A 24664-nucleotide genomic window follows, 5' to 3' on the forward strand; every position below is an offset into this window, starting at 1 on the left:
ACTAAACTGGAGCATACCTAAGATGCTTGACCCATTTTAAATGACATACAATTAGTGTCTCTTTGCCATCTCTTGATCCTTGGAATATTTTCAGAGTCAGTTTCGTGCACAGTGTAAATTTGCTTTTGCCTTACTGCAGGTTATATGGCTAAAACGTAGGTCAAGGACCACTCAACATGAGGCTGAGGAGGTAAGCAGAGACTAGATCACGCAGGGCATTGTCAACCGTGTTAAGGATCATGGGTTTGTTTTTACTATAATGAGAAACTAACGAAAGGTTTTTCAAGTTAACATTTTTGTCAAATGACTCTGCTGCTAATCTGAGTTTAGATTAGAGGAAGACGGAAGTGGCCATGGCAAGACTAGTTGAGAGGTCACTAACAATCCTCGGCAACAGATATTGCTGAATACCTGTGCCACATTCCTCCATCTCTCTTCCTTGCCCACAGAGACCGCTTTTCACAGTAAAAACAGAAAATGCCTGATACTCTATTTCCAACTCCCCTTTCAGTTAGTGCAGAGGCATGTGATCCAGAAATGCCCAATGGGAAATCTGATAGCTTCTGGAAAATATTTTCCTCCTTAATTAAAAGAGGAGAAAGGCTTTTTGGACATTTGTTGTATGAGAACATGACGCTTGCAGCTGCTGCAGACATCAGACACAACAGAGCATGACAGAGCAGAAAGGTCTGGGCCTTTTTTTTTAAACTTTTTATTTTTACATGGATACAAAAAGTCGACATATCATAAGTGAACAGCTCACTGAATTTTCACAAAATAAGGACACCTATGTAATCAGCAACAAATAAAAATCCAGAAACACATAAAAATCCAGAAGCCTTCTTTATGCTTCCTTATGCTCCTTCAAGGCTAACCATTATTCTAACTCCTAACAATATAGATTACTTTCACCTGTTTTTTTTTTAATCTGTTTTGTTTTTATTTTTCAATTTTTCACTTTAAGAGATGGCATCGTATTTTGCATATGCTCTTTTGGGTCTAGCTTCTTTTACTCACCATGTTTGTGAGAGTCATATGTTTGGGTAGTTGTAGATTGTTCATTTTCATTACTATAGAATATTATGTTTTGTGAATATACTCCAACTTATTCATTTGACTGTTGGTATATATTTGGATGGTTTGGCTAACTAGTGTTCCTGTGAGTATTTTAGTATACACACTGTTGAATATATGTATGCATTTCTGTTGGGTATATACCTCTTTGATTTGTAGTAGCTCTTTAAATAGTCAAGATAGGTGTCCTTTTCTATACATATATACATTTCTATACATTTCCCAATCAGTGGCTTGTTATTTCCACTCTCTTAATGGTATCTTTTGATGAACAAAAGTTCTTAATTCTAAGATAGTTAATCAGTATTTGTTGGTTGGTGCTTTTTTGTGTCCTGTTTAAGAAAATTTTATCTACTCCAAAGTTTCAAAGATATTTTATTTTCTTTTGGAAGTTTTATTATTTTACCTTTGATATTTAAATCCAAGTTCATCTGGAGCTGATTTTTGTTTATGGGGAGAAGTGAAGTCAAGATTATTATTTTTTCCCCCAAATGGAAATTCAATTCATCAGCATTGCTTGGAGAGACCATCCTTTCCCTACTGCACCAATGTCATCTTTGACAAAAATCAGATGACTGTAAATGTGTGGGTCTGTTCCTGAACTCTAATCTGTTCCATTGGTCTATTAGTCTGTCTTTGCACTAATCCTACACTGTTTCAGTTATAACTTTATGTTGACCTTATATCCAGTGACCTTGCTAATTAACCTTTCTTATTAATTCTAATAGTTTATAGATTATTTTTGTATTTTGTAGATGTGCAGTCATATAATTTACAAATAATGTTATTTTTTCTTCCCTTCCAATCCTTGTTCATCTTCTCTCTTTCCTTCTATCCCTCTCCTCTGTTCCCTTCCATTTTCCTTGAATTATTGTACTGTTTAAGACCTCCAGTACAATGTTAAATAGAAGGGGTCATAGTGGATGATTGTCTTGTTTATAATCTCTTTATGAAAGTTTTCAATATTTCTCCATTGTATACAATGAGTACTATAGGTTATTTGAAAGATGCTCTTTTTCATATTGGGGAGATTGAATTCTGTTCCTATTTGCTAAAAGTTTTAAGATCATAAATGGGTATTGAATTTGTCAAATGCCTCTTTTGTGTCTAACAAGATGATCATATGATTTTTCTCCTTTTTTTCTATTAATAAAGTCAATTACATTGATTAATTTTTAAATGATAATCCAACCTTGCATACCTGGACTAAACTCCACCTGGTTTGATTTGATTTGCTAGTAATTTGTTCTAGATTTTTTTCATTTGTGTTTCATGAGAGAGATTAGTCTGTAATTTTTCTTTCTTATACTTTCCAACTATTGGAAACAAAGTATTCTGGCCTCATAAAAAACATTTTTAAAATGTCTCTCCCTTTTCTATTCTCTAAGCATTTGTGCAGAATTGATATCATTTCTTTAAATATTTGGAAGAATTGAATGGTAATGCCATCTGGACCTGGAGTTTTGTGATGGATTTTAAATTATGAGGTAGTTTCCTTAATAGATATAGTTCTATTCAGATTTTCCATTTCTCCTTTTTGTTAGCCTTGGTAAATTGTATTTTTCAAAGAATTTGTTGACTCTGTCTTCTGATATATATGATCTGTTCAATCTGACAGATTTCTAGTTGCAGATATTTTCAGCTCTACCATTTCCATTTAAAAAGTATATTCCAGTTCTCAGATGAAATTATTTCATTTATTCATCTTTCCCTCTTATTTCTTAACTCTGTTAATAATAGTAATTTTGGCTGATTGCTAGACTAGACTCTAGATCTGTGCTGTTCAGTAGAGTATCCACTAGCTGCATGTGGCTTTTGGCTAATCTTAATTGAGATGTGGTATAAGTGTAAAATGCTGGATTTTGGAGACTTGGTACAACAACAAAAAAAAGGCTGTAAAATAGCTCAGTAATTTTTTATATTGATCATATGTTGAAGTGATATTCTGGATACTCTAAATATAAAATTAATTTGTGCTCTTTGTGCATTTGAAAATGTAGCTATTAGAAAATTTTAAACTACATATATGCCTCACATTTGTGACCCACACACTCTTTCTATAGGACAGTGCCACTCTAGATGCTGTTTTCTTTTTCTAGAGAGTTCAATTTTCCAGAGCTAGGCGGATGGGCTGAGAAGCTTTACTCCTCTCAGCCTTCAAGTTGAGTTGACTTGCGGCTGTACTGCAGCTTTGGTAAGGTTCCATCTGCCTCTGTTCTGTAATACCCCTATGTCATGGCCACTCAAGGCTGTCATTTAGGGGCCTGATGTGTTCACTGGGCAAATTCTAGACTCTCAGACTTCTTTCCTCACCCCTGAGAGATTGCCAGAAACTCTGCTCTTCTTCTGAGAGACGCTTGATTATCCCTTCAGCCTCCCATTCCAGACAACTTCACAATGTGGCAAATATTTTGAGGGGAAAATAGGCCATGTGCTTAAAGCTCTTGAAGTCTCTAATTACATCTTTTCTGAAAGACCACTAGTCATAGCTCTGCATGTTTCTCTGACTTCAAGAAGCAGCCCTCTATCTGGGCAAAACCATGATTTGCAGCATCTTACCCCATCCTAGAATCAACAAATGCCCCCATGGTTAAAGTGGGTACAGAAAGACCGGCAACCTCTCTGAGGTTCTCTCCTCACCAGAACCTGGCATCCTCTAGTCCTCTTTGTTTTAGCGGCTCTCTGATAACTCTAAAGTGATGATTTAAAAAATTTTACCTATAGTTATTCTCAGTAGGAACACTGTCTGCTTCAAACTACTTCATTCTCTTGGATTTAAAAGAGATATACTTAAAGTCCAGACCTCTCTGGTGTGGCTTCTATCGTGGAATCTTTCTACCTTGCCTTGCCTTGCCTTCTGTAGATAATGCTATCCTTTGCTCTAGAACCTTTAAAAGTTACCTCTTAAAAAAGAGAATATAAAATTTTGAATCATCAGCATATAGCCATTTAAGGTATCTGAAGTCAGGGGTCTGGATACGATCGTATAGGACAGTTGTATAGATTAAACTCTGTATTGTGAGACTAGTTTTAGGTCAGAACTGTGAGGAGTGCAACACTTAAGGAAGAGAAAGAGGAGTCTCCAGAAAGACAAAGAAGAGATGAGAAAGGTAGGAGGAATATCAGAAGAAGGTAAAGTCACAGAGTCCACAAGAAGAGAACATTTCAATAAAGAGGGTGCATCAAATTATGTAGAAAGGGTAAGAAAGTTTGAAGTGAAAAGGACCCTGTGGATTTAGCAGTAATGAAATTTATATTATCTTATTACCTTACAACATGCTTATGAAGAAAGCATAAAAATTATATGAGAATAAAATTTATCCTAATCTTATTTATGATCTACAAAAATGACGATTTCATATGATTCAGCCTGATAGATGGAGAAGTAAAGGTTTACCAAAGAGAAGTAATTTGCTTAAACTCAAGAGTAGACACGAAATTCAAATCTTGTTCTTTTGACATCTGGTCTTACGTCCTTTGCACTGCACTACATATTTTTATCTATTGCTATCATTTCTTAATTATTCATTACTTAGATAAGTCTTTTCTCCCTCTTTTTTTTTTGCGGTACGCGGGCCTCTCACTGCTGTGGCCTCTCCCGCTGCGGAGCACAGGCTCAGCGGCCATGGCCCACGAGCCCAGCCGCTCTGCAGCATGTGGGATCATGGGGCACGAACCCATGTCCCTTGCATCAGCAGGCGGACTCTCAACCACTGCGCCACCAGGGAAGCCCTTTTCTCCCTCTTCTTACAAAACGAAATCATAATTTTATTATGTGCGCATGTATTTGTTTATATTGGCTATTTTTCTTTTCTTTGTCTTAAAGGGACATTATTATTTTTTCCAGTTTTATTGCGAAATAATTGGCACACATCACTGTATAAGTTTAAGGTGTACAGCATGATGGTTTGATTTACTTATATTGTGAAATGATTACCACCATAGGTTTAGTTAACATCCATCATCTCATGTATTGATAGATGGTGAAAAGAAGAAAAAAAGATTCTCCTTGTGATGAGAACTCTTAGATCTACTCTCTTAACAACTTTCCTAGGTATCACACAGCGGTGTTAGCTATGGTTTTCATGGTGTACATTACATCCCTAGCATGTATTTATCTTATCTGTTTTTCTTTTTTTTTTTTTTTTGTTTGCGGTACGCGGGCCTCTCACTGTTGTGGCCTCTCCCGTTGCGGAGCACAGGCTCCGGACACGCACGCTCAGCGGCCATGGCTCACCGGCCCAGCCGCTCCGCGGCATGTGGGATCCTCCCGGACCGGGGCACGAACCCGCGTCCCCTGCATCAGCAGGCGGACTCTCAACCACTGCGCCACCAGGGAAGCCCTGTTTTTCTTTTTAATGATAGTTAAGTCTGGTTAACTTGTTGTTGTCCTCCAAAGATGTTCTGCAATTTCTTCTTAACATTTCTTTACCATTTTGGCTTTTGATGAAATTATTGTTTTTAATTGACATTGACTTCAAATGTAATTCAGAATTGTTCATGTAGATTAGAATACTCTCTAGGTCTTGTCTTTTTGTTATGCCTCTTTTTTTAAAAAAAACAAGTAACTTTAAGACCAGTTAAACTATGTAAACTTAACTCTCCAGGAACTCTTTCTGGAGGAAATTTCTCTACATAGAAACTTTTTCAGACTTACAAGTCCAGAATTAATATCTTGACCCTCTGTAATAGAGTGACTGATTTTGACCTTCTGAGGTGGTCCCTTCTTCACTAGGGTAAAAGAGCTTGCTTTCCATAGTGAGCTCTTTGAGTTGGATTCTGTCTTTCTTGTTAAGGTGCCTTTGTGGTATCCTTACTTTTAACATACTTGGAACTTCTGAAGTTTCTTTTGGATCATATTAGACTTTCTTTTGCTACAAGTAGGTCATGATTGCTGTTAACTGGTTCTGTTCCTTCCTAAGTGAAAGAATGGTTAAAATGCCAGGATCTGCTGCTTCTTGTGGTAACAGTTCTCACATTGAGGTTCTATAGAATTTCATCAAGTCACAGCTATGGTTAATGAAGGAGCAGAAGGTAGTGAGAGTGGAGAGCAGAGGGCAACTTTCTTGAAGCAACTTTCAAGTCATTGTTCTTTATTCTATTTATTTTCCAGGGATATGTGATTAGCAATAGGAAGGGACATGTGAACAGCTTTGTATTTAATATTTGATGTTATTTTATTTTATTTTTTTTTGCGATACGCGGGCCCCTCACTGTTGTGGCCTCTCCCGCTGCGGAGCACAGGCTCCGGACGCGCAGGCTCAGCGGCCATGACTCAAGGGCCCAGCCGCTCCGCGGCACGTGGGATCCTCCCGGACCGGGGCACGAACCTGTGTCCCCTACATCGGCAGGCAGACTCTCAACCACTGTGCCACCAGGGAAACCCTTGATGTTATTTTTATTAACAAATGACTTTTTTTTTTTTTAAGATAAGCTTCGTTTATGGTGGAGTTAATACTTATATATATCCTTAGAGGATATATATCCTTAGAGGATACCCTTAAATAAATCAAAGCCAGAGTAGAGTTGTGACTTAGAGATTGCTGATAGGAAGCAGAAGATCCTGGAGCCAGGCGGAGAGATCGCTTCATAGAGAAACTCTAATGGATTGTATTTATATACAGTTTTCACTGATAGCAGCTGATATCAAGGAAGGAATGTTGAGGAAAGGTAGTAGCTCCTATTCAGAAGTGACTTGGTGGGCTTTGGGCTGGCAGCAGTGCTGATGTTGTGGGCCATCACATGGCTTGTCCTGCCACTAGGTGGAAGACCTACTATGTAGGCTGCCCCTAAAACACACGTTTTATAAGTAACTAATTAAATTACCAAACAAGATCATGGTCAAGTAATGAAATGAAGTGAAATGAAATGTTGAAGAGATATTTATTTCAAACTAACACTAAGAATTGGCTCAGCTTATTATAGCTGTTTGGGTTAGTTATAAACACCTGTAAAGCAGTGTTTTTTATGCAGAATTTTCACCAGTCTTATATAAAATTTTCAATATTTATTATTTATTTGCTACCCTTGCAAAGAAAAAAACTAATGTTTTCTATTTCTGTGTAAGAAAATTACCACAAACCTAGTGGCTTAACACAACATGTATTTATTATCTCACAGTTTCTGTGAGTCAAGAGTCTAGGCTATCAGAGAATTCTTCTGATAGAGAACTGATTTGGCAAGGTCGGGGCGGGGGGTCACTGGTGACTTTGACAAGATTGGATTCAGTGTGTGGACAAAATTTAGATTGAAGTGGGATAAAAATAACTAGGAGGTGAAAAAAATTTTAAAGGAGTTTTGCTGTGAAAAGAAATAGAATTGGGGCAGTATGTGGAAGAGGACATAGGATCAAGAAAGGGTTTTATTTTTAATGTTTAAGATGACAGATATGGCACGTTTGTAATGCTGATGACAGTGATCCAGGAGACAAGAGAAAATGATTTGGAGAGGTAGTGACTACAGTGGGAGCAGAGTCTTTGGCTGGGAAAGAAAGGGTGGGATCTGTTGAGCAAATGGAAGAACCATTCTCACAAAGATGCAGGGGCAGTTCAACTACAGTATAACAGCTGGTGGGAAGATGGTAATTTTTTTCTCTAATTGCTTCTATTTTCTTAGTGAAATCAGATATCAGCTCAGAGAGAGAAGATTAGAGCAGGTGTTAGGATTTGAGGGGACGCTCAGAAAGAGCTATTCCAGAGACAGTGAAAGCATATTTTCTAAAGGAATATAGTAAGAGTTTTGCATGGTGCTACATATATACTTGCATATATACTTGTCTTAAATTTAAAGTGAGAACCAGTCAGCATGTTGATTATTTTTCTCCAATAGGCATTGAACAGGAAGAGAGTTAGGTTTAACCAGGATTGTTGTGTTCTCCCTCAGAAAAGTATGAAACAGTAAGAGAGGAAATTGGATTTCAGTATATAAAGGGATTGATTATCATAACGAATTGTGGGGTATCATTGAGGAAAAATGGGAACTGAAGACATTGAATGGGTTAACGAACAGTAAAAAAGCAGATGGAATCAGTAGTCTAGCTGTTTGGCTAGGGTTGATGTTATGGCAGTGGCGTCACTTGAGAAAGCTGGTGACTTGGGCTGTAGAGATGGGGTGCTTGAAGTCAAGATGTCAGCGATCTTACAGCTGCTGCCCATGATCCAATATAGAGCATGATGGTGGGGGAGGGATAACTGAAGTGGAGTGAAGATAAAAATCATTGGAAATGAAGAAGCTGAAGAGGAGAATCTGGATCATTAAATGGATCATCTCTGTGGATATTGAAATCACCAAGAAGGAGGATTCTGTTCCTGGAGCAATGGAATACAGTCAATGACATGTTAAAATCATGTGCTGAAACTTTCTGAAACTATTCCTCTTTTGAGTTCCTCTCCCAGCCACACCAAATTACAAACAGATTTTTTAATAAGGTAAGTATGTTTATTGAGAAAAGCATAGATAAGACATAAACTCAATAAAATGAGAATGATCCATATTCTCACCATTATAGATATTTCCTATTTATATTTTGGTGAATATCCTTTCAGACTTTTGTATCCATACAAAAAATCATATATATAAGATCATGCAATACATGCTATTTAGTACTTTGCTCTTTAAAACTAACCAGAGGTAGCTGCAAATAACTGCAAACATATGAAGAGATACATCATTTTGAATTGCTATCAGGTATTCCAGGGTATGGATGTACCATAATTAGTGACTGTTTTACTATTGCTGCATAACAAATCACACTAAAACTTAGTGGTGTTAAACAATAGTAATCACTTATAATCGCATGGTTTCTGTTCAGGAATTTGGAAAGAGCTTGGCTGGGCATTTCTCTCTTGGAGGCTTTCATGCAGTTGTAGTCATATGTCAGCTAGGCTGACTGGGACTGGAGGATCCACTTCTAAAGTGGTTCACTCATATGGCTGGCAGGTTGGTGCTAATCGCTGGCTGAGGCCTTGATTTCTTTCTACATGGGCCTCTCTATGGGGCTTCTTCTTGTCATGGGAGCTGGCTTCCCACAGAAAGAATGATCCAACAGATGCAGGCAGAAGCTGCAGTGCCTGTTGTGACCTATCTGCAGATAGTCACTTCTGACATATTCTATTTGTTGTACAAAGTCAGCCCTGATTCATTGTAGGAGGGGACTACGCAAGGCCGTGAATTACCAGTGATCATCCTAGGGGCTGGTCACCACAACCACCCTTCTACTGGTGGCTATTTAACTTGTTTCCAAGGAATATTATTATACCTAGCATCTCTGTGCCCTGTCTTAAGTATTTCCCTGTAGTTTCAGAAGTGGAGTTGCCGAACTACTTTTCAAAATGATTATTATACCTATTTAATTTCCAAATCAGTCTATGAGAGTATACATTCCCCCACCCTCACCAATACTTAGTGTTTGTAATTACTTTAATCTTTGCTAATCTGATAGACATTTTATAATATAGAGAGATATAGATATAGATAGATATAGTATCTATTTAATTAGTAGTGAGATTGAACAATTTCCTTGTGTCTGTTGGTCCATTGCATTTCTTTTTTTCTTATATTATTACTGATATTAGTTCTTCATTGTGAAATTTACAAGTGTTTTTTCTCACTTTGCTATTTGTATTTTTATTTTCTTTTAGTCTTGTAGATATTTTTGATGTTCATGTAGTCGTCTGTTTTTTTTTTCCCATCATATTTGGGTTTTTGAATTGCTTTGAAAGGTGAACCCTACCAAAAGATTATAAACATGTTCCTGTATATTTTTTCTAATACTCTTGTAGGTTTGTTGTTGTGATTATTAATTTATATAGTATTAAAATTAAATATTTAAGAATTTACTTTTGTGTTTGGTATAAAGTTAATATCTAAACTTTTCATTTAATCAACCAGTGTTACAGTGCTGTATTTGTTTTTTTTTTTTTTGCGGCACACGGGCCTCTCACTGTTGTGGCCTCTCCCGTCGCAGAGCACAGGCTCCAGACGCGCAGGCTCAGCGGCCATGGCTCATGGGCCTAGCTGCTCCGCGGCATGTGAGATCCTCCCGGATCGGGGCACGAACCCGTGTCCCCCGCGTCGGCAGGCAGACTCTCAACCACTGCGCCACCAGGGAAGCCCTACAGTGCTGTATTTTGATCAATCCATCCTTTCTTCACTGTACATGTTAGTTTTCTACTCAATATCCATTCTCCCTAACCTTCTCCTGTTAGAACTCCAATTTTATTCTGCTCCCTACCCTGCAGAAAGTAGCCATGTGCTGCCACCTTCCCCAACCCTTGGAAGTGAATCCTAATTGAGCCAAACCAATCATGGTGATTCCACTCCTCTCCTGATTGACTTAGGGATGGATATTCAATAAGAGCTTCAGGGAAGATGTGCTTGTTCTTAAAGAAGGGAACAAAGAGAGGAACAGTACTTGATTTCTTCCTCTGGAGAAGAAGTGTAGGAGAAATTAAGTTTGGGACAATGCTAGCTCACCCACACTGGAAGAACAAAAGGAAGATAGCACCTTGGTCCTAGATAGCATTTTTGAGCTTCTGAATTAACCTCTCCTGTGACTGTGTTAACTCAGGTATTTGAACTGTGTGAGGTGATAAATGTCCTCATCATTTAAGCCTCATTGAGTTAGATTTTATGTTACTTGCAGCCAAATGCATTCTGATACACCTGCAATGTGAAATGCAGTACCACACCATTTATTTAATACAGCTTTATACTAGATGTTAGTATCTGGAATTATCAGCCCTATTCCTCATCCCCATTTTTATTTTTCACATTTTAACTCTTCCTACCCCATCCTTTTTTTCCAGAAAAACTTAATTAATATTTCTGTCTCTGCTTTCTTTTTGGTTTCATCTGTCAAATGTATTTTTACCATCTGCTTGTATTTAGAATATTTCTTAATCACTGCGTTAACACACAGGTTTGTCTTTTTAAGATAATATGTAGTTACTTAGATTTTGAGGGGTTTTTTTAAGTAACAGTTTTAATGAGATATAATTCACATACCATACAATTCACTGATTTAAGATGTATACATTTTTATCACCCCCCAAAAGAAACCCTGTACTGATTAGTAGTCACTCCCATCCTGCCCCCCAGGACTGAGCCCTAAGCAACTACTGGTCCACTTTCTGACTCTATGGATTTACCTACTTTGGACATTCATATAATAGAATCATATACAATGTGGTTCTTTATGACTGGCTTATTTCACTTATTTTCAGGGTTTATCAATGTTCTGCATACACCAGTGCTTCATTTCTTTTTATTGCCAAATACAATAGTATTTATATCGTATGCATATACCCCAATTTGTTTATCCATTTATCAGTTGCCAGACATTTGGGTTGTTTCCATCTTTGGGCTATTACGAATAATGCTGTTACAAACATCTGTGTACACATTTTTGTGTGGACATATGTTTTCATTTCTTGGATATAAACCTAAGGGTGGAATTGCTGGCTCATATGGTAACTGCGTTTAATCATTTGAGGAACTGCAAGACAGTTTTCTAAAGTGGCTGAACTACTATACATTTCTACCAGCAGTGCTTTAAGGTTCCAGTGTCTCCACATGATTTGGGGGTTTTTTTTGGCTCTAAGAAAGAACCTGAGTTTTTATGTGTGTGCATTTTTTATCGTGGTAAATATACATAAAATTTACTGTTTTTAATCATTTTAAAGTGTGTAATTCTGTGATATTTAGCATATTCACAATGTTGTGCAGGTGTCACCACCATCCACCTCCAGAACTTTTTTATCTTCTCAAACTGAAACTCCATATCCATTAAACACTAACTCCCCATTTCCTCCTCCCCCAGCCTCTGGCAGCTGCCGTTCTACTTTCTGTCCCTATGAATTTGTTTCCTCTAGGTACCTCATCTGAGTGGAATCATACAGTATTTGTTCTTTTGCCACTGGCTTATTTCACTAGCATAATATCTTCAAGAGAATCTGAGCTTTTTTAAGGTGGTGTTTGGTACATGCATCTTTCATCATCTTATTTTATGCTGTCTATATATCATCCTGCCATGTCCTTATATAATATTATTTCCTTTTTTCCCTCTCTGTAGAGGAAATCTCTACATTTTGAAATCAGCACCCTACTTTTTATGTTATATGTGTAGTTACGTATATGACATAAAGGGAACTGTGTTATGGTGAAGAGATTAGTGGCCAATTTTCTCTTGCCCATATTTCTTTTATTTTATTTTTTTGGTATAATATAGGATTTTGGACAAAATTATTATTACTAAATTATATTTACATTATGTAAACATTACATTAGTGTTTAAAAGCATAGACTCTGGAATCTCACTGCTTGTTTTAATCACACCTCTGCCACTTGCCAGCTGTGTGACCTTGGTGAAGTTATTTAAACTTTCTGTGTCTCAGTTGTTACATTTGTCACATCAGGATAATAATATTACCTGCCTCATTGCTAGGATTAAATAGATTAATTTACTTAGTGCTCTTAGAGTAGTACCTGGCACATAACATGTGCTATATAAGAGTTTACTGTTATTATCATTAGCATTCTCCTTGAAGAATTATTGTTGGCATTTACATTTTATTTTATAAAAATTAATTTATTGTTTTTGGTTAACTGTGTGTGTGGTTTTTTGTTTGTTTGGTTGGTTTTTGGTTTCTTCCTCACTGCTAGAATTTTTATTATGTCCTCTTTCTTGAAGTCTTATTGTCATGTTTAAGTTGTATCTGTTTGTACTACTCTGAGTAGTTTTTTCAGGTGTGATCCGCTGTCTTGTTTACCACTATATTTTCGGTCCCTAGAACATAGTTTGGCGCATAATAGGTGTTCAATAAAGATTTGATAAATGAATGTGTGCCTGGAGTCCTTGCATATCTGTCAGGCTCTGGCAAAAGGGGGCCTTAGAGGGAAATTGCAAGGCAGGAAGAGGAAAAGGGGACTTGCTTCTTTCTGTTTGAACCCTGTTTGCTTCCCATCATCCCAGCAATGTTTCTTCACAGCAGCCGGTCCTTCTTCTAGCAAGGCTTGAGTCCAGTTTGCAGTTTCTCTGACTCTCACGGTACAGTCGTCCCTCCATACCTGCGGGGGATTGGTTCCAGGACCCCTCATGAATACCAAAATGCAAGGATGCTCAAGTCCCATCTATAAAATGGCACAGCTCAGTGGGCCTGTGTATCCAGGGGTTCTGCATCCACGGATATGGAGGGCCGACTGTACCACCCCCTGAAGCCACACATCTGAAAAACCAGCACTGCTAGCCAATTGGCACCCCCTCCTTGAGGTCTGTATGCCAGCCCCACGGGGCCCTTCCTCCAGAAACCCAGCACCAGCCCAGCAGCTCCCTCGTAGAGATCTAAGTTCCAATCCCTCTATGAACTTCTCAGTCTTAATTTGTCTCTTTGCTTTGTTCCCCAACCTTAGAACTGCACTTCTGGTACTTGTTCCCTCCATGATACCTTAGTATTCTCCTTGGCCTCTCCATTTCTCTAGTTAGCAACTTGATTCCTCCTTAGGGAATTCTCTCTTAAAATACCCTGTGTGTCTCCTGACTCCACCCTGACTGAGACAGCTTATCTGTCTTATGAAATTATGTCACCTTTCTGAAGGTAGACTCTATCAATAAGTATTCTCTATGTCAGGGATCAGCAACTGCAGCCCGTGGGCCAAATCGAGCCTGTGTCCTACTTTTGTAAGTAAAGTGTTACTCAAACATAATCCCATCCATTCACTTTCATATTGTCTATAACTGTCACTTTGCAAAGGCAGAGATGAGTAGTCATCATAGAGACCACATGGTCCACACCACCTATAATGTTTGCTGTCTGGTCCTTTATAGAAAAAGTTTGCCAACCCCTATCCTACATCTATAGTTAGCACAATTTTTGGTATTTAGTAGACATGCCAATAAAAAATGTTAAGCGAGGGAATATATGGAGGAAAGAGCCATAAAGGGAGATGGTAAAAAGAAAGAACAAGGAGGAATATAGAAAAATTTACATTTTAATGGTGATGAAAATTTTATTGAGGTCCAGATCAGATATAGGGGAAAGAAAGAAAGTTAAACTGGCAAAATTTTACCTTTCATTAATTTTCTGTTTAAAAATATAAAAAATCATGTAAATAAATTTTGCTTAAAATATATTAACCTTTTAATCGAACTGTTATGAAAAAACATTGAAATTATATCTACCATGTGTACTTGAATTGTTTTAAATCCATGAAATAAGTTAAAATATGGCAGTATCAGAATAATAACATTTTAGAGTTGACTGAGAATTTTAAACAGAGCACAATAGAACTGAAGTAGATACATAAGTTGGTGTTTATGACTTTTGGGCAATGTAGTTGATTGTGAAGCCATTTGAGAGATGTTAACAGCTACACACACTTTGTAATATACATTTAGTGACTGAGATCAGTAAACTTTTTATGTTCTGAAGAACTAGTTTACTGATAGTATTTATTGAATAATTTACTACATTTACAATTCCGTACATATCATGCCCCAAATCATATGCTGTAAAATCTTAGTATAACTTCCAGTACAGTGAAGCACTTAAAAAATACTCTGAAAATAACATTGAGTCTATCAGAAATAGTGGTTGAATTTGTCAAAAACTTTCTATTAGGAAGGAGTTGAGTAGAATTTTAGTTTTACTTTTTGGTCATTACTGAGATTCATTATTGTACATTTACCTAGAGAATAGATTATCCCAACCAGAGCTGCTTTCCCCCTTCTCTGAACTCCTGTGTGTATCTATTATAATAGTTTCCTGTTGTTGCTACAAAACATTACCGTACACTTAGTGGCTGAAAACAACACACAATTATTATCTTACAATTCTGAAGGTCAGAAGTCCAAAATGGGTCCAATGGATGAAAATCAAGGTGTCAGCAAGGTGCATTCTTTTTAGGAGCTCCTAAGGGAGAATGCTTCTTGCTTTTTCCAGCTTTTAGAGGATGCCCACATCCCTTGGCTTGTGGTTGCATCACTCAGCCTTTGCTTCCATCATCACGTCTCCTTTACTGTCTCTCTTATAATGACCCTGTGATTACATTGGGCCCACCCAGGTAATCCAGGATAAGCTTCCCATCCCCAAATCTTTAACTTAATCACATCTGCAAAGTCCCTTTGCCATTGTAAGTTAATGTATTCAGGGGATTTGGGGAGGAACATGGACATCTCTGGGGGCCTATTCTGCCTAGCACATCTTTCTTCTTTTATTTAGAATCATTGAATGTCAGAGCTGAAAAGGACATTGGATGAAAACTTGTCCAATCCCTTTACTTTACACATGAAGAAGCTGAATGAAACCAGAGGCTGTTTGTCTGCCTCTAAGCACTCTTTAGGTGTGAATCAGGCCTAATTTATGTTTTGTATGCCTAACTATACTTACAGTAATACCTTGAACATTTTAAGTACTCAGTAACTATTTATTGCCTGAATGATTAAAAGGTTAGTGATAGAAACCAGATATATCTGGTCTCTGACTCAATTATTTTAAGTTAGTGCTAATAGGAGTTTATAAAAAGCCACTGACTGACAATACCATAAAGGGTAGAGATTCATTTATTCTTATATTTTGTAATTAAAAGGAGGAAATTATTCCTTCTTAAAAATAACTACCTTTTTTAGTATTCCATTTCTCTGTCTCTTGTCTCTTGTTTTTCTAGAGTAACTCATGGAATCCGGATTTAGTTTCTTTTATATTCATTGCCATTGGGCTGGGTTGATAAAGATAAACCTGTATTTTCTGTAATGCATATTTTTCAGCTGTGTCCAATATTTAGGACAATTTAAAAATCAATACTTATCTTTTAAAAACTATTTCATAACTTTAGGAAAAATTTTAGAAATTTAGGTTTATTTTTTTACTTATAATTTTTCTTCCCTTGTTAAGGAAGGATAGTTTGGACTCTTGGTTAAAATAAAATGAAAAAAAAAATTTTTAATTAATTAATTTTTGGCTTCGTTGGGTCTTCATTGCTGCACACGGGCTTTCTCTAGCTGTGGCAAGCATGGGCTTACTCTTTGTTGCGGTGTGCAGGTTTCTCATTGCAGTGGCTTCTCTTGTTGCAGAGTGCGGGCTCTAGGCACGTGGGCTTCAGTAGTTGTGGCATGTGGGCTCAGTAGTTGTGGCTCGCGGGCTCTAGAGTGCAGGCTCAGTAGTTGTGGTGCACGGGCTTAGTTGCTCCGCAGCATATGTGATCTTCCCAGACCAGGGCTCGAACCCATGTCCCCTGCATTGGCAGGCAGATTCTTAACCGCTGCGCCACCAGGGAAGTCCCAATAAAATGAAAAATTTTTTTAAGTTTATCTGGCATTTCTTTTTGAAAAACATTAAAACCTAGATTTTAGGTTTAGATTGTCATTCAGATAGATAAATCACTTACTATTTTCCAAGAAAAAAAGCTTTGTCTGATACTTGTGCAATGACTGATTTTCTTTTGTTAATATTCTTGTAGTTTATATAGAATCTGATTTATTGTTATGTGAGTTTGGATATATTAGGCATGGTTCTTGAAATAAAATATACCAGAAGCATTATGTTCTAAGCATTTAGAGTCTTTTCTTACTTGTATCAGCATGGTTTTTCATTGGCCCTATACATTTATACATGTCTAAATCATATACACGTTTCTACAAATACTAAGATTGCAAATAATTCTATTTTTATTTTGTCTACAAGAATGGTACATGTAAAGTGCTTAGCAACTGTAAAAATGGACCATGGTAAAAGTGCCCAATAACTGATAATGTTTATTATATTGTCATGCTGTCCATGAGAAAAATGTTAATTATAAGTCAACTTTAGAATACATTCATTATAATAAATTATATTCATTGGGTGAAAACATAATCTGACTTTTCTTTTCTTGGCAGCAACTTGAATTGGTGGAACCAAGTGGCTGGATTCACGTTCCTTTAACTGATAATCATAAGAAGCCAACTCGCACATTCATGATACAGATTGCTGTTCTAGCCAATCATCAGAATGGAAGAGATACCCACATGAGACAAATTAAAATATACACACCTGTGGAAGAGAGCTCCATTGGTAAATTTCCTAGATGTACAACTATTGATTTCATGATGTATCGCTCCATAAGGTGACCTTGAAACAGAACAAAAGTCATTAAACATATCTTTATCTTGTCAGTAAAGATTAAATCTGGTATCTTTATTGAAAAATGGATCAATTATTTTGCAATTTTTTATGCATTGAAAAGTATTTTATTGTAACTTTAGTAAATAACTTTTGGGTCATACTATGTTTATTTTCTTTAACATATAATAAAGCTCACATATTTTATAATTATTAAAATGAATTTGAGCCAATCATTAAATTTTTCCTTATGTCAAAAGAAAACCAGTTGAACTGAAAATTTTTAAGATATACACAATTTTTTACTAACTAGGTAATTATTTCATATAGTGATCATGCATTACAGTAATGATTTACTGCGTGTTTGGGAACAAAACTATGTTTTACCAATAGATATTATCTTTAATAGGCCAGAATTATTATTTTTTTCTATCCAGAGGAAGCTTCTTCTATTAACACTCGGTCTTTTTAAAAACTGTGTCAAAATAAGCTTAGCATTCAGTGTGTGATGAGAACCATTCTGATTTGGGGAATGTAATTAATTGTGTCATAATTATCGTACTCCCATGAAATATTTTTAACCCTAGGGTTGTCTATACCCTGATATGTCAGCAATTGCCAATATAATCTGCTGTTTATTCTAATTCTAATGCTGTTTATAGAATAGTTTCAAATTTGTGTCTGACACTGAAGCATTCCCTAAGGGATAATGTAGCTCATGAAAATTTTAAAAATATATGAAATTGTTCTTTACATATAAAAATATTTTAAAGTCCCTTAAATGAGTTTCTTTCCATGGTTTAACATGAGTCGATTTGATTCTGTATATCTCCTCCGGCACCACCCACTACCCCATATCCTTACTTTGGGGGAGACAGAACTTCTCCATATTGGCTCTTTTTTTTTCTTTTTGTGGTTGTGCCGCATGGCTTGTGGGAATCTTACTTCTCTGACTAGGGATCGAACCCGAGCCCTTGGCAGTGAGAGCATGGAGTCCTAACCACTGGACTGCCAGGGAATTCCCACCATATTGGCTCTTGTTTGGGAAAGATTCCTCGGAGGTTCTTGCATTACTGGGTAGACTGAAGTCTTAAATTAGCAAAGTTTAGGAAATAATTATGTGTTTGATTTATTCTGGCAGAGTACTAATTTACATGGATGCTATAAAAAATGAAGGTTTCATTTTTTTCACTCAGCAGAATCTCAGCTCTTTTTTCTATGAGTTCCACAAAGAGTTTGTCATTTTCATTCTGTTGTCTTTAAAGTAAGAAGCATGGTAAGTGACTGTATCATCACCAAAAAGTCTGTAACCAAAACTCATTTGAGATCAGTGAATTACTCCCAAGCATAGATGTCAGATGCTGGGAAGGGTAGAAGAAAAACAGATGGATAGGAATTAAAAGAAAAGGAGAGAATCAAGAAAATAAGAAGAGCAATGTATACTTGGCACTGTATTGATGTTCTGCGTTAGTCTGATAAGGAAAACATTCATGTAAACAACAGGCAGAGTCTAAGAGGCAGAGAAATCTAATAAAAAGTACAGGAAGTTTTATTAGTAATAATGTTACTACTTGCTAACTGCTTTTTAAAAATTTGCTTAAAAGAAAAAAGGAGGAGGACTAATTATCATTTACCTGATCCAGTCTGTTATTTCCTACTATTAATAGTTTGTGAAAAAAACTCCTACAATTAGGAAGAATTAAGAATGTTGGGAAAATCACTATGTTTTCTAGTTCTACTCCCTTTCCCTGTTTTTCATAAACCAGCTGAGCACCTCATTAGGCATGGGAAAACTTGGTAGCCCCGGATTGTGGAGGTAATGCTTCCCCTTATTTTAAGGATTATCTGAAGTCCTGATAGACCATGTATTACATTAACAATGCATAATTATCTGAAGCAGTTTCATTTCTCTTTTGAAAGAGCAAATTATATAGCCAACAAAATATTTGTATCTAGAATATATAAAGAACTCTTCTTATCACTTAACAGGAAGAAGACAAACAATCCCATTAAAGTGAGCAAAAGATTTAAACAATCATTTCATCAAAGAAGACATATGATTGACAAATAAGCATATGAAAAGATGCTCAACTTCATTGGATGTTAGTGAAATGCAAATTAAAATCGTAATGAGATACCATTTCACAGCCACTAGAATGACTGTGGTTAAAATGACAACGAGGAGGGGGAAGGGTAAGCTGGGACGAAGTGAGAGAGTGGCATGGACATATATACCCTACCAAATGTAAAACAGATAGCTAGTGGGAAGCAGCCGCAGAGCACAGGGAGATCAGCTCGGTGCTTTGTGTCCCCCTAGAGGGGTGGGATAGGCAGGGTGGAAGGGAGATGCAAGAGGGAGGAGAAATGGGGATATTATGTATAGCTGATTCACTTTGTTATACAGCAGCAACTAACACAACATTGTAAAACAATTATACTCCAATAAAGATGTTAAAAAAAAAAGACAATTGCACGTGTTAGCAAAGATATGGAGGAAATGGACCTCTTGTCAAACTACTGATGAGGATGTAATTAGTGTATAACCACTTTGGAAAACATTTTGGTAATTTCTTAAGTTAAACATATACCTGTGTATGGGTATTTACCCAAGAGAAAAGAAAGCATATGTCCGTACAAAGACTTGCACATGAATGTTCATAGCAGCTTTATTTGTAGTACCTAAAAATTGGAAACAATGCAAATGTTGATCAATAGGAGAAGGTATAAACAAATTGTGGTAAATCCATATAATAGGATACTACTCAGCGATAAAAATAAATGAACAGTTAATACATGCGACAACATGGATACATTTACAAAATAATTATGCTGAAAGAAAGAAACCACAAAAAAGAGTATATAGTGTATGATTCTTTTTTTTTTTTTAATTCTAGAAAGTACAAACTCATCAAGTGATAGAAAGCATATTAGTGGTTGCACAGGATGGGGAGCAGACAGAAGCAAGAAGGCATGAATTATTTGGGGGGATGACAGAAATGTTCATTATCCTGACAGTGGTACTGGTTTCACAGCTATATACATATGCCAAAATTTATCAAATCATACATACGTGCAGTTTATTGCATGTCAATCATACCTTGATAAAGCTGATTTAAAAATAGCTTATTCTACCTGTTTCACATAGGAATCACCCAAAGAGGCTAGATTTGACATAGTTACATTTCTTACTGTATAGGATCTGAGAATAAAAAACTAACATTGAAAAGCCATCTTAACAGTTAATAAAACAATGACAGCAACTTCACGGATTCATCCGTAATCAGTATACTTTTTGAGTATTGATCAAACTGCAGTTATGAGATTTAAATATTTAAATTATACATGTAATTGAAGTATTAGACACTTTAAAAATCAGCTTATTACCTGTGGAAATACTGTCACAAGGAACTCTTTGTATAAACCTGGAATTTTAAAAGACAGCAGTTCACTGAAGGCTAATAAATACCCAACTCTAAAAAGACTAATAGATATTGAATGTTGAATTAGACATAATAAGGAAACCAAAGTAAATCTGATGCAGACTTTGCTTTCCAGTTGCTTATAGTCTACTAGGGGAAATAATAGGTCTCTGATAACCAGATCAGAAATTAGACTGGTAAGATCTCTAACTGGTGGATGGAAAAGAGAGAGTTAACTTCCTATTCAGAAGTTAGAGGTGAAGCTAAAAGAAGGCATTGAGGAGGAGGTGGAACTGAAGAAAGAAAGACTATTTGTAATATCAGCTAGTTATTCACTTTTTAAGCCTATTCTCAAATCCAAACTATCATTGTTTTTACGTGAATAACAACAATTAATTTGAAACAGATGATTTGTATGTTAGGGATCCAGTGATGTTTTGTACTTTTGCTCTCATTTGAAAGATTCCAACAATTAAAACACAGACCAATCTTGAAAAGTAATTTTAGACACCATGCCTTCTGTTCTTTTAGCCATTATGACTACTAGTTTAGTACAGATATAAATATAAATATAAATATAAATTTATACTACAGTATAACTACTAGTTTAGTACAGATATAAATATAAATATAAATTTATACTACAGTATAAATTTTTATGAGTATAAAATTTTATAACTCAAATACAAATATTTGATATGTTTCTAGTGTTTTAGAAAATTTTACTTTAAATTCTTAATAACATGTTGGCTTATTATATGTCATTTTTAATTGAATTCTTGGTTCAATTACCTTTTAAAAATGATAAAAGTTGCAAAATATGTTAAATTAAAGCATTAGGGAAAATAATACTTTGTAGTTGTGGTTATTTGGAGACACTTTTGCTTTGTGGAGCTTTTAAAACAAGTTAATCTTCTTTTGCCCACATTGTTTTGACTTTCCCCACTTCTACTATGACTCCCTAGAGTATGGTGTTTGGAAGTGTTTGCTGTACAAAGCTGTTTACCAGCCATCTACAAGGAAGCTCTCTGTGCTTCATGATCTGCCATTTAGTTGGGCCTGCTTCTGTGCAATGGTGTCTAGAAAGCGTTAGAGAGAGGAAGACAACAAAGGAAAAACCTCAGGGATTAGTTTATTAATTATCCATGATAATGATTTATTCTATTAACAGGACATATCTTAAGGCTAATTAATTACAACTCCCCCCCACCATAAATCTAAGAAAATGTCTATAACCCATGGCAATTTTGTAAGAAAAGTTGAAATTATTTTTTAGTAATACTAACCAGTCTGTATTTCAGTTTTATGTGAAAGTACCCTCCCTTTTTTCTATGGCTAATCCTGCCACCATTGTTTGTCTTCTCTTGTCCTTTCTGGTTAAAAGAATCAATTTACTATTTTGCCAACATAAGCAAAATTACAGTTACACCAACTTAAAGGTATTCTATCTTATGAAATCTTTTTCTGAGTGAATTGGTATTTCAGGAAATGGTATTTCACATCATGTATAATTGAAGCTCTAGTATTTACCATCTCAGTTGTTTTAATTACTGCATTTGTGGCCATAAGCTTTCCACTGATGCAGTTCAATGGTGACCATAAGATGTTTTTCCACTATGTATTTGCTTTTCCGGTGTTGAGAGCAAATTACGATTCTCTCCCTGTGGTCCTAGAAATAACTCCCCCAACTGTTTTTATAGACTTTATTCTGAGACCAGCTCTCCTCTGTACCCTGGCATTCATCTATAGCTGGAGATCCAGATTTTAACAGATCATTTCCTGTTATTACTATAGCAGTATCAAAATACTGATCACTTACCAAGAAGCAAAGTATCCAAAACACTGAAGTAGAGAGTTCAGCCAGCTGTTTGTTTTCCAACTGTTAAAATTTATAAGAATCACATGTTAAATGAATATGGAGAAATAATGAAATAGAGGGTAGGCTCCGTAAAAGGAGGATGATAAGCCATCCAGCTATTAAGTTATAACACACTCAGGTGTCTACAAAGACAAAGGAAAGGAATTTTACTATTTATCTTAAAAACAGTGCTTATTTTTAAGGTAGCATTCAGTAACTGATAGGAGATGCAAGGAAGTCCTTGTCATGAAATTCGGAAGTCTTCTTTCATTTTTTTCCATCATCCAGGCTGTTTAGAACAAAATTCATCATTTCTTTCTTGAAATGTTCAACTGTTAGACTGGTATTTGGGTGTAATTTTGACTCTTCTCCTTCATCTTTACATACTCAGTAACTGTAAGCCCTGCAGACTCTTTTTCCACATTAATTATCACTTTTGGTTTCACCCCATTTACATCATTCTAGGCCAGTTCAGTCTTACCAGAAAAGCAACGACACCGGATAAAACTTTCTAATGTTGCAAACTGGAATAGATGCTAACCGCCCTGTAAGTTCTTTAATACACATGCACATTTCCAGAGGTAGGAAATGAGTATCACGCTAAATGAGAAGCTCCAGTGCTCTCTTACCCTGTCCAACTAGTTCTAAGCCAGTCTATTAGACCCACTCTTACTCCTAATTCTAGTTCTGAATCCCTTAGCTGCTGGTAGCTACTTCTTGTTTGTTCTCTCTTGGCCCTTTGGAATTTCACGATAAGGACTATTTTTGTAGCTCCAAACTTGTCTCCCCTCAGTGTTGTTTCCTTAGGCCACGTTGGGTAAGTTTTCTTTATTTTGATCAACTGAATAGTACTCTCTATCCTATACTATCTCTAATAACATAGCTGATCGTGTTAGTAACACTGTGCCAATGAAGAAAGACAAATACAGTTTGGCATATGACATTTACTAAGGCTGGAAAGCATGCAATACATTTTATAAAGAAATATTTAGAGGGGAATAATCCACATGTCATTTTGTCATTATTAAGGATACTTGATTACTCATCCCTATTAAATAAAAAGGTTGTTGACTCTACAATGCTGTGATCAGTTGTACTGCATATAGTCTCCAGGAGAAAATTATTGCATGTTTTTTCAAACAATCAACCTATACGATTGAATGCCTTATATCCTGTGTAGAATACAAATAAGTAGAAAACGTGTTTCCTATTCAGAAAGAATTTATAGTCTAGCTGATGATAGCTAGGAACACAGAGACATTCACACATACTTAACAAAAGGTAATATTGACTGAAACAGATAAGTATTATTTTAATAAGGACAAATATCACCAATGCCCAGGGTAGTCAGTAAGGTTCTTATGGAAGAGAGAGAAATTCATGTACATAGGGGTATCTGAAGAGGCCTTCTTCTTAGGTTATGTACAAGTTGAGAAATAGTGAAGATGAAGGTCAAAGTATCACCTTCTTTTCTAATAGACAACAAATTGAGGGATGTGTTTTTAAGTCTTAGCTAATTTGGGCTTTTCTAATAATGAATCCTTAAGATTCATGTCATAGCTGGTTGCACTGAATGGGTCGGGGAGCTCCCTAGAAGGAGAATGGAACTGAGCCATATAGCTTCAATTATTCTTCCTATATTTACAAATCAAATGTTTACCTCCTTGGGGATGGAGTAAAGGGGTGGAGAGAGGCTCCCAGTAAAGGAACTGAGTTTCCTTTCAGTTGGGAATCATCAGGAGTGGGGAAGAAGTGTTCCAAAATTTATACTCTGGTTCCAGAACAATGTGTAGGTTTAAGTGGGGAGAGAGAAAATGGGAGAGCATTTTAGGCATGGAAAGCTGTACACATTTGTGAAGGAATGAGGAGGTTATATTCAGACTACAGTAAGCAGGGTGTTAACTTTAGTAACTATGTAACATCAAGTTATAAGATGGAAGAAAGGTAGGGCAGGGTTGGTTAAAGTTTAATCTTACCCTGTTATGTATAGGGTAACTATAGTTTTATATGCATACCCTTATATTCCTCTTATATTTAATGCTATATTAAAACTTCGGAGGAGAAAAGATGCAATGTGGGCAGCCTAACACCCACCACCATTATAAGTTGTGAAGGAGACCATGGAATTAAAAACTATTTTTTGAAACTAGTTTTATGTAAGTCAAAATATTTAGTTAATATTTGTCTTACATAATTAAGATTGGACCTTAGAGAAGACT

At 36.2% G+C, this 24664-nt stretch overlaps 1 protein-coding gene across 3 annotated transcripts in view; it reads left to right on the top strand.

Annotated features, from left to right (window-relative positions):
* Positions 1-18394, top strand: part of ANAPC10 (anaphase promoting complex subunit 10) — a gene marked incomplete at its 3' end in the record, with an annotated part of 75200 nt that extends 56806 nt beyond the window's left edge. For 2 of the 3 annotated variants that reach the window (XM_082838925.1, XM_082838924.1), the window contains exon 5: positions 16946-17176. In XM_082838925.1, coding sequence (XP_082695051.1) covers positions 16946-17176 — 231 coding nt within the window. Of the gene's footprint in view, positions 1-16945; positions 17177-18309 lie in introns of those variants that run through there. The other variant, XM_082838926.1, reaches the window with a different exon arrangement.
* Positions 18395-24664: the final 6270 nt, after the last annotated feature.

This window comes from Leucopleurus acutus (assembly GCF_964270905.1).
Source record: "Leucopleurus acutus genome assembly, chromosome: 4".
NCBI classification, from domain to species: domain Eukaryota; kingdom Metazoa; phylum Chordata; class Mammalia; order Artiodactyla; family Delphinidae; genus Leucopleurus; species Leucopleurus acutus.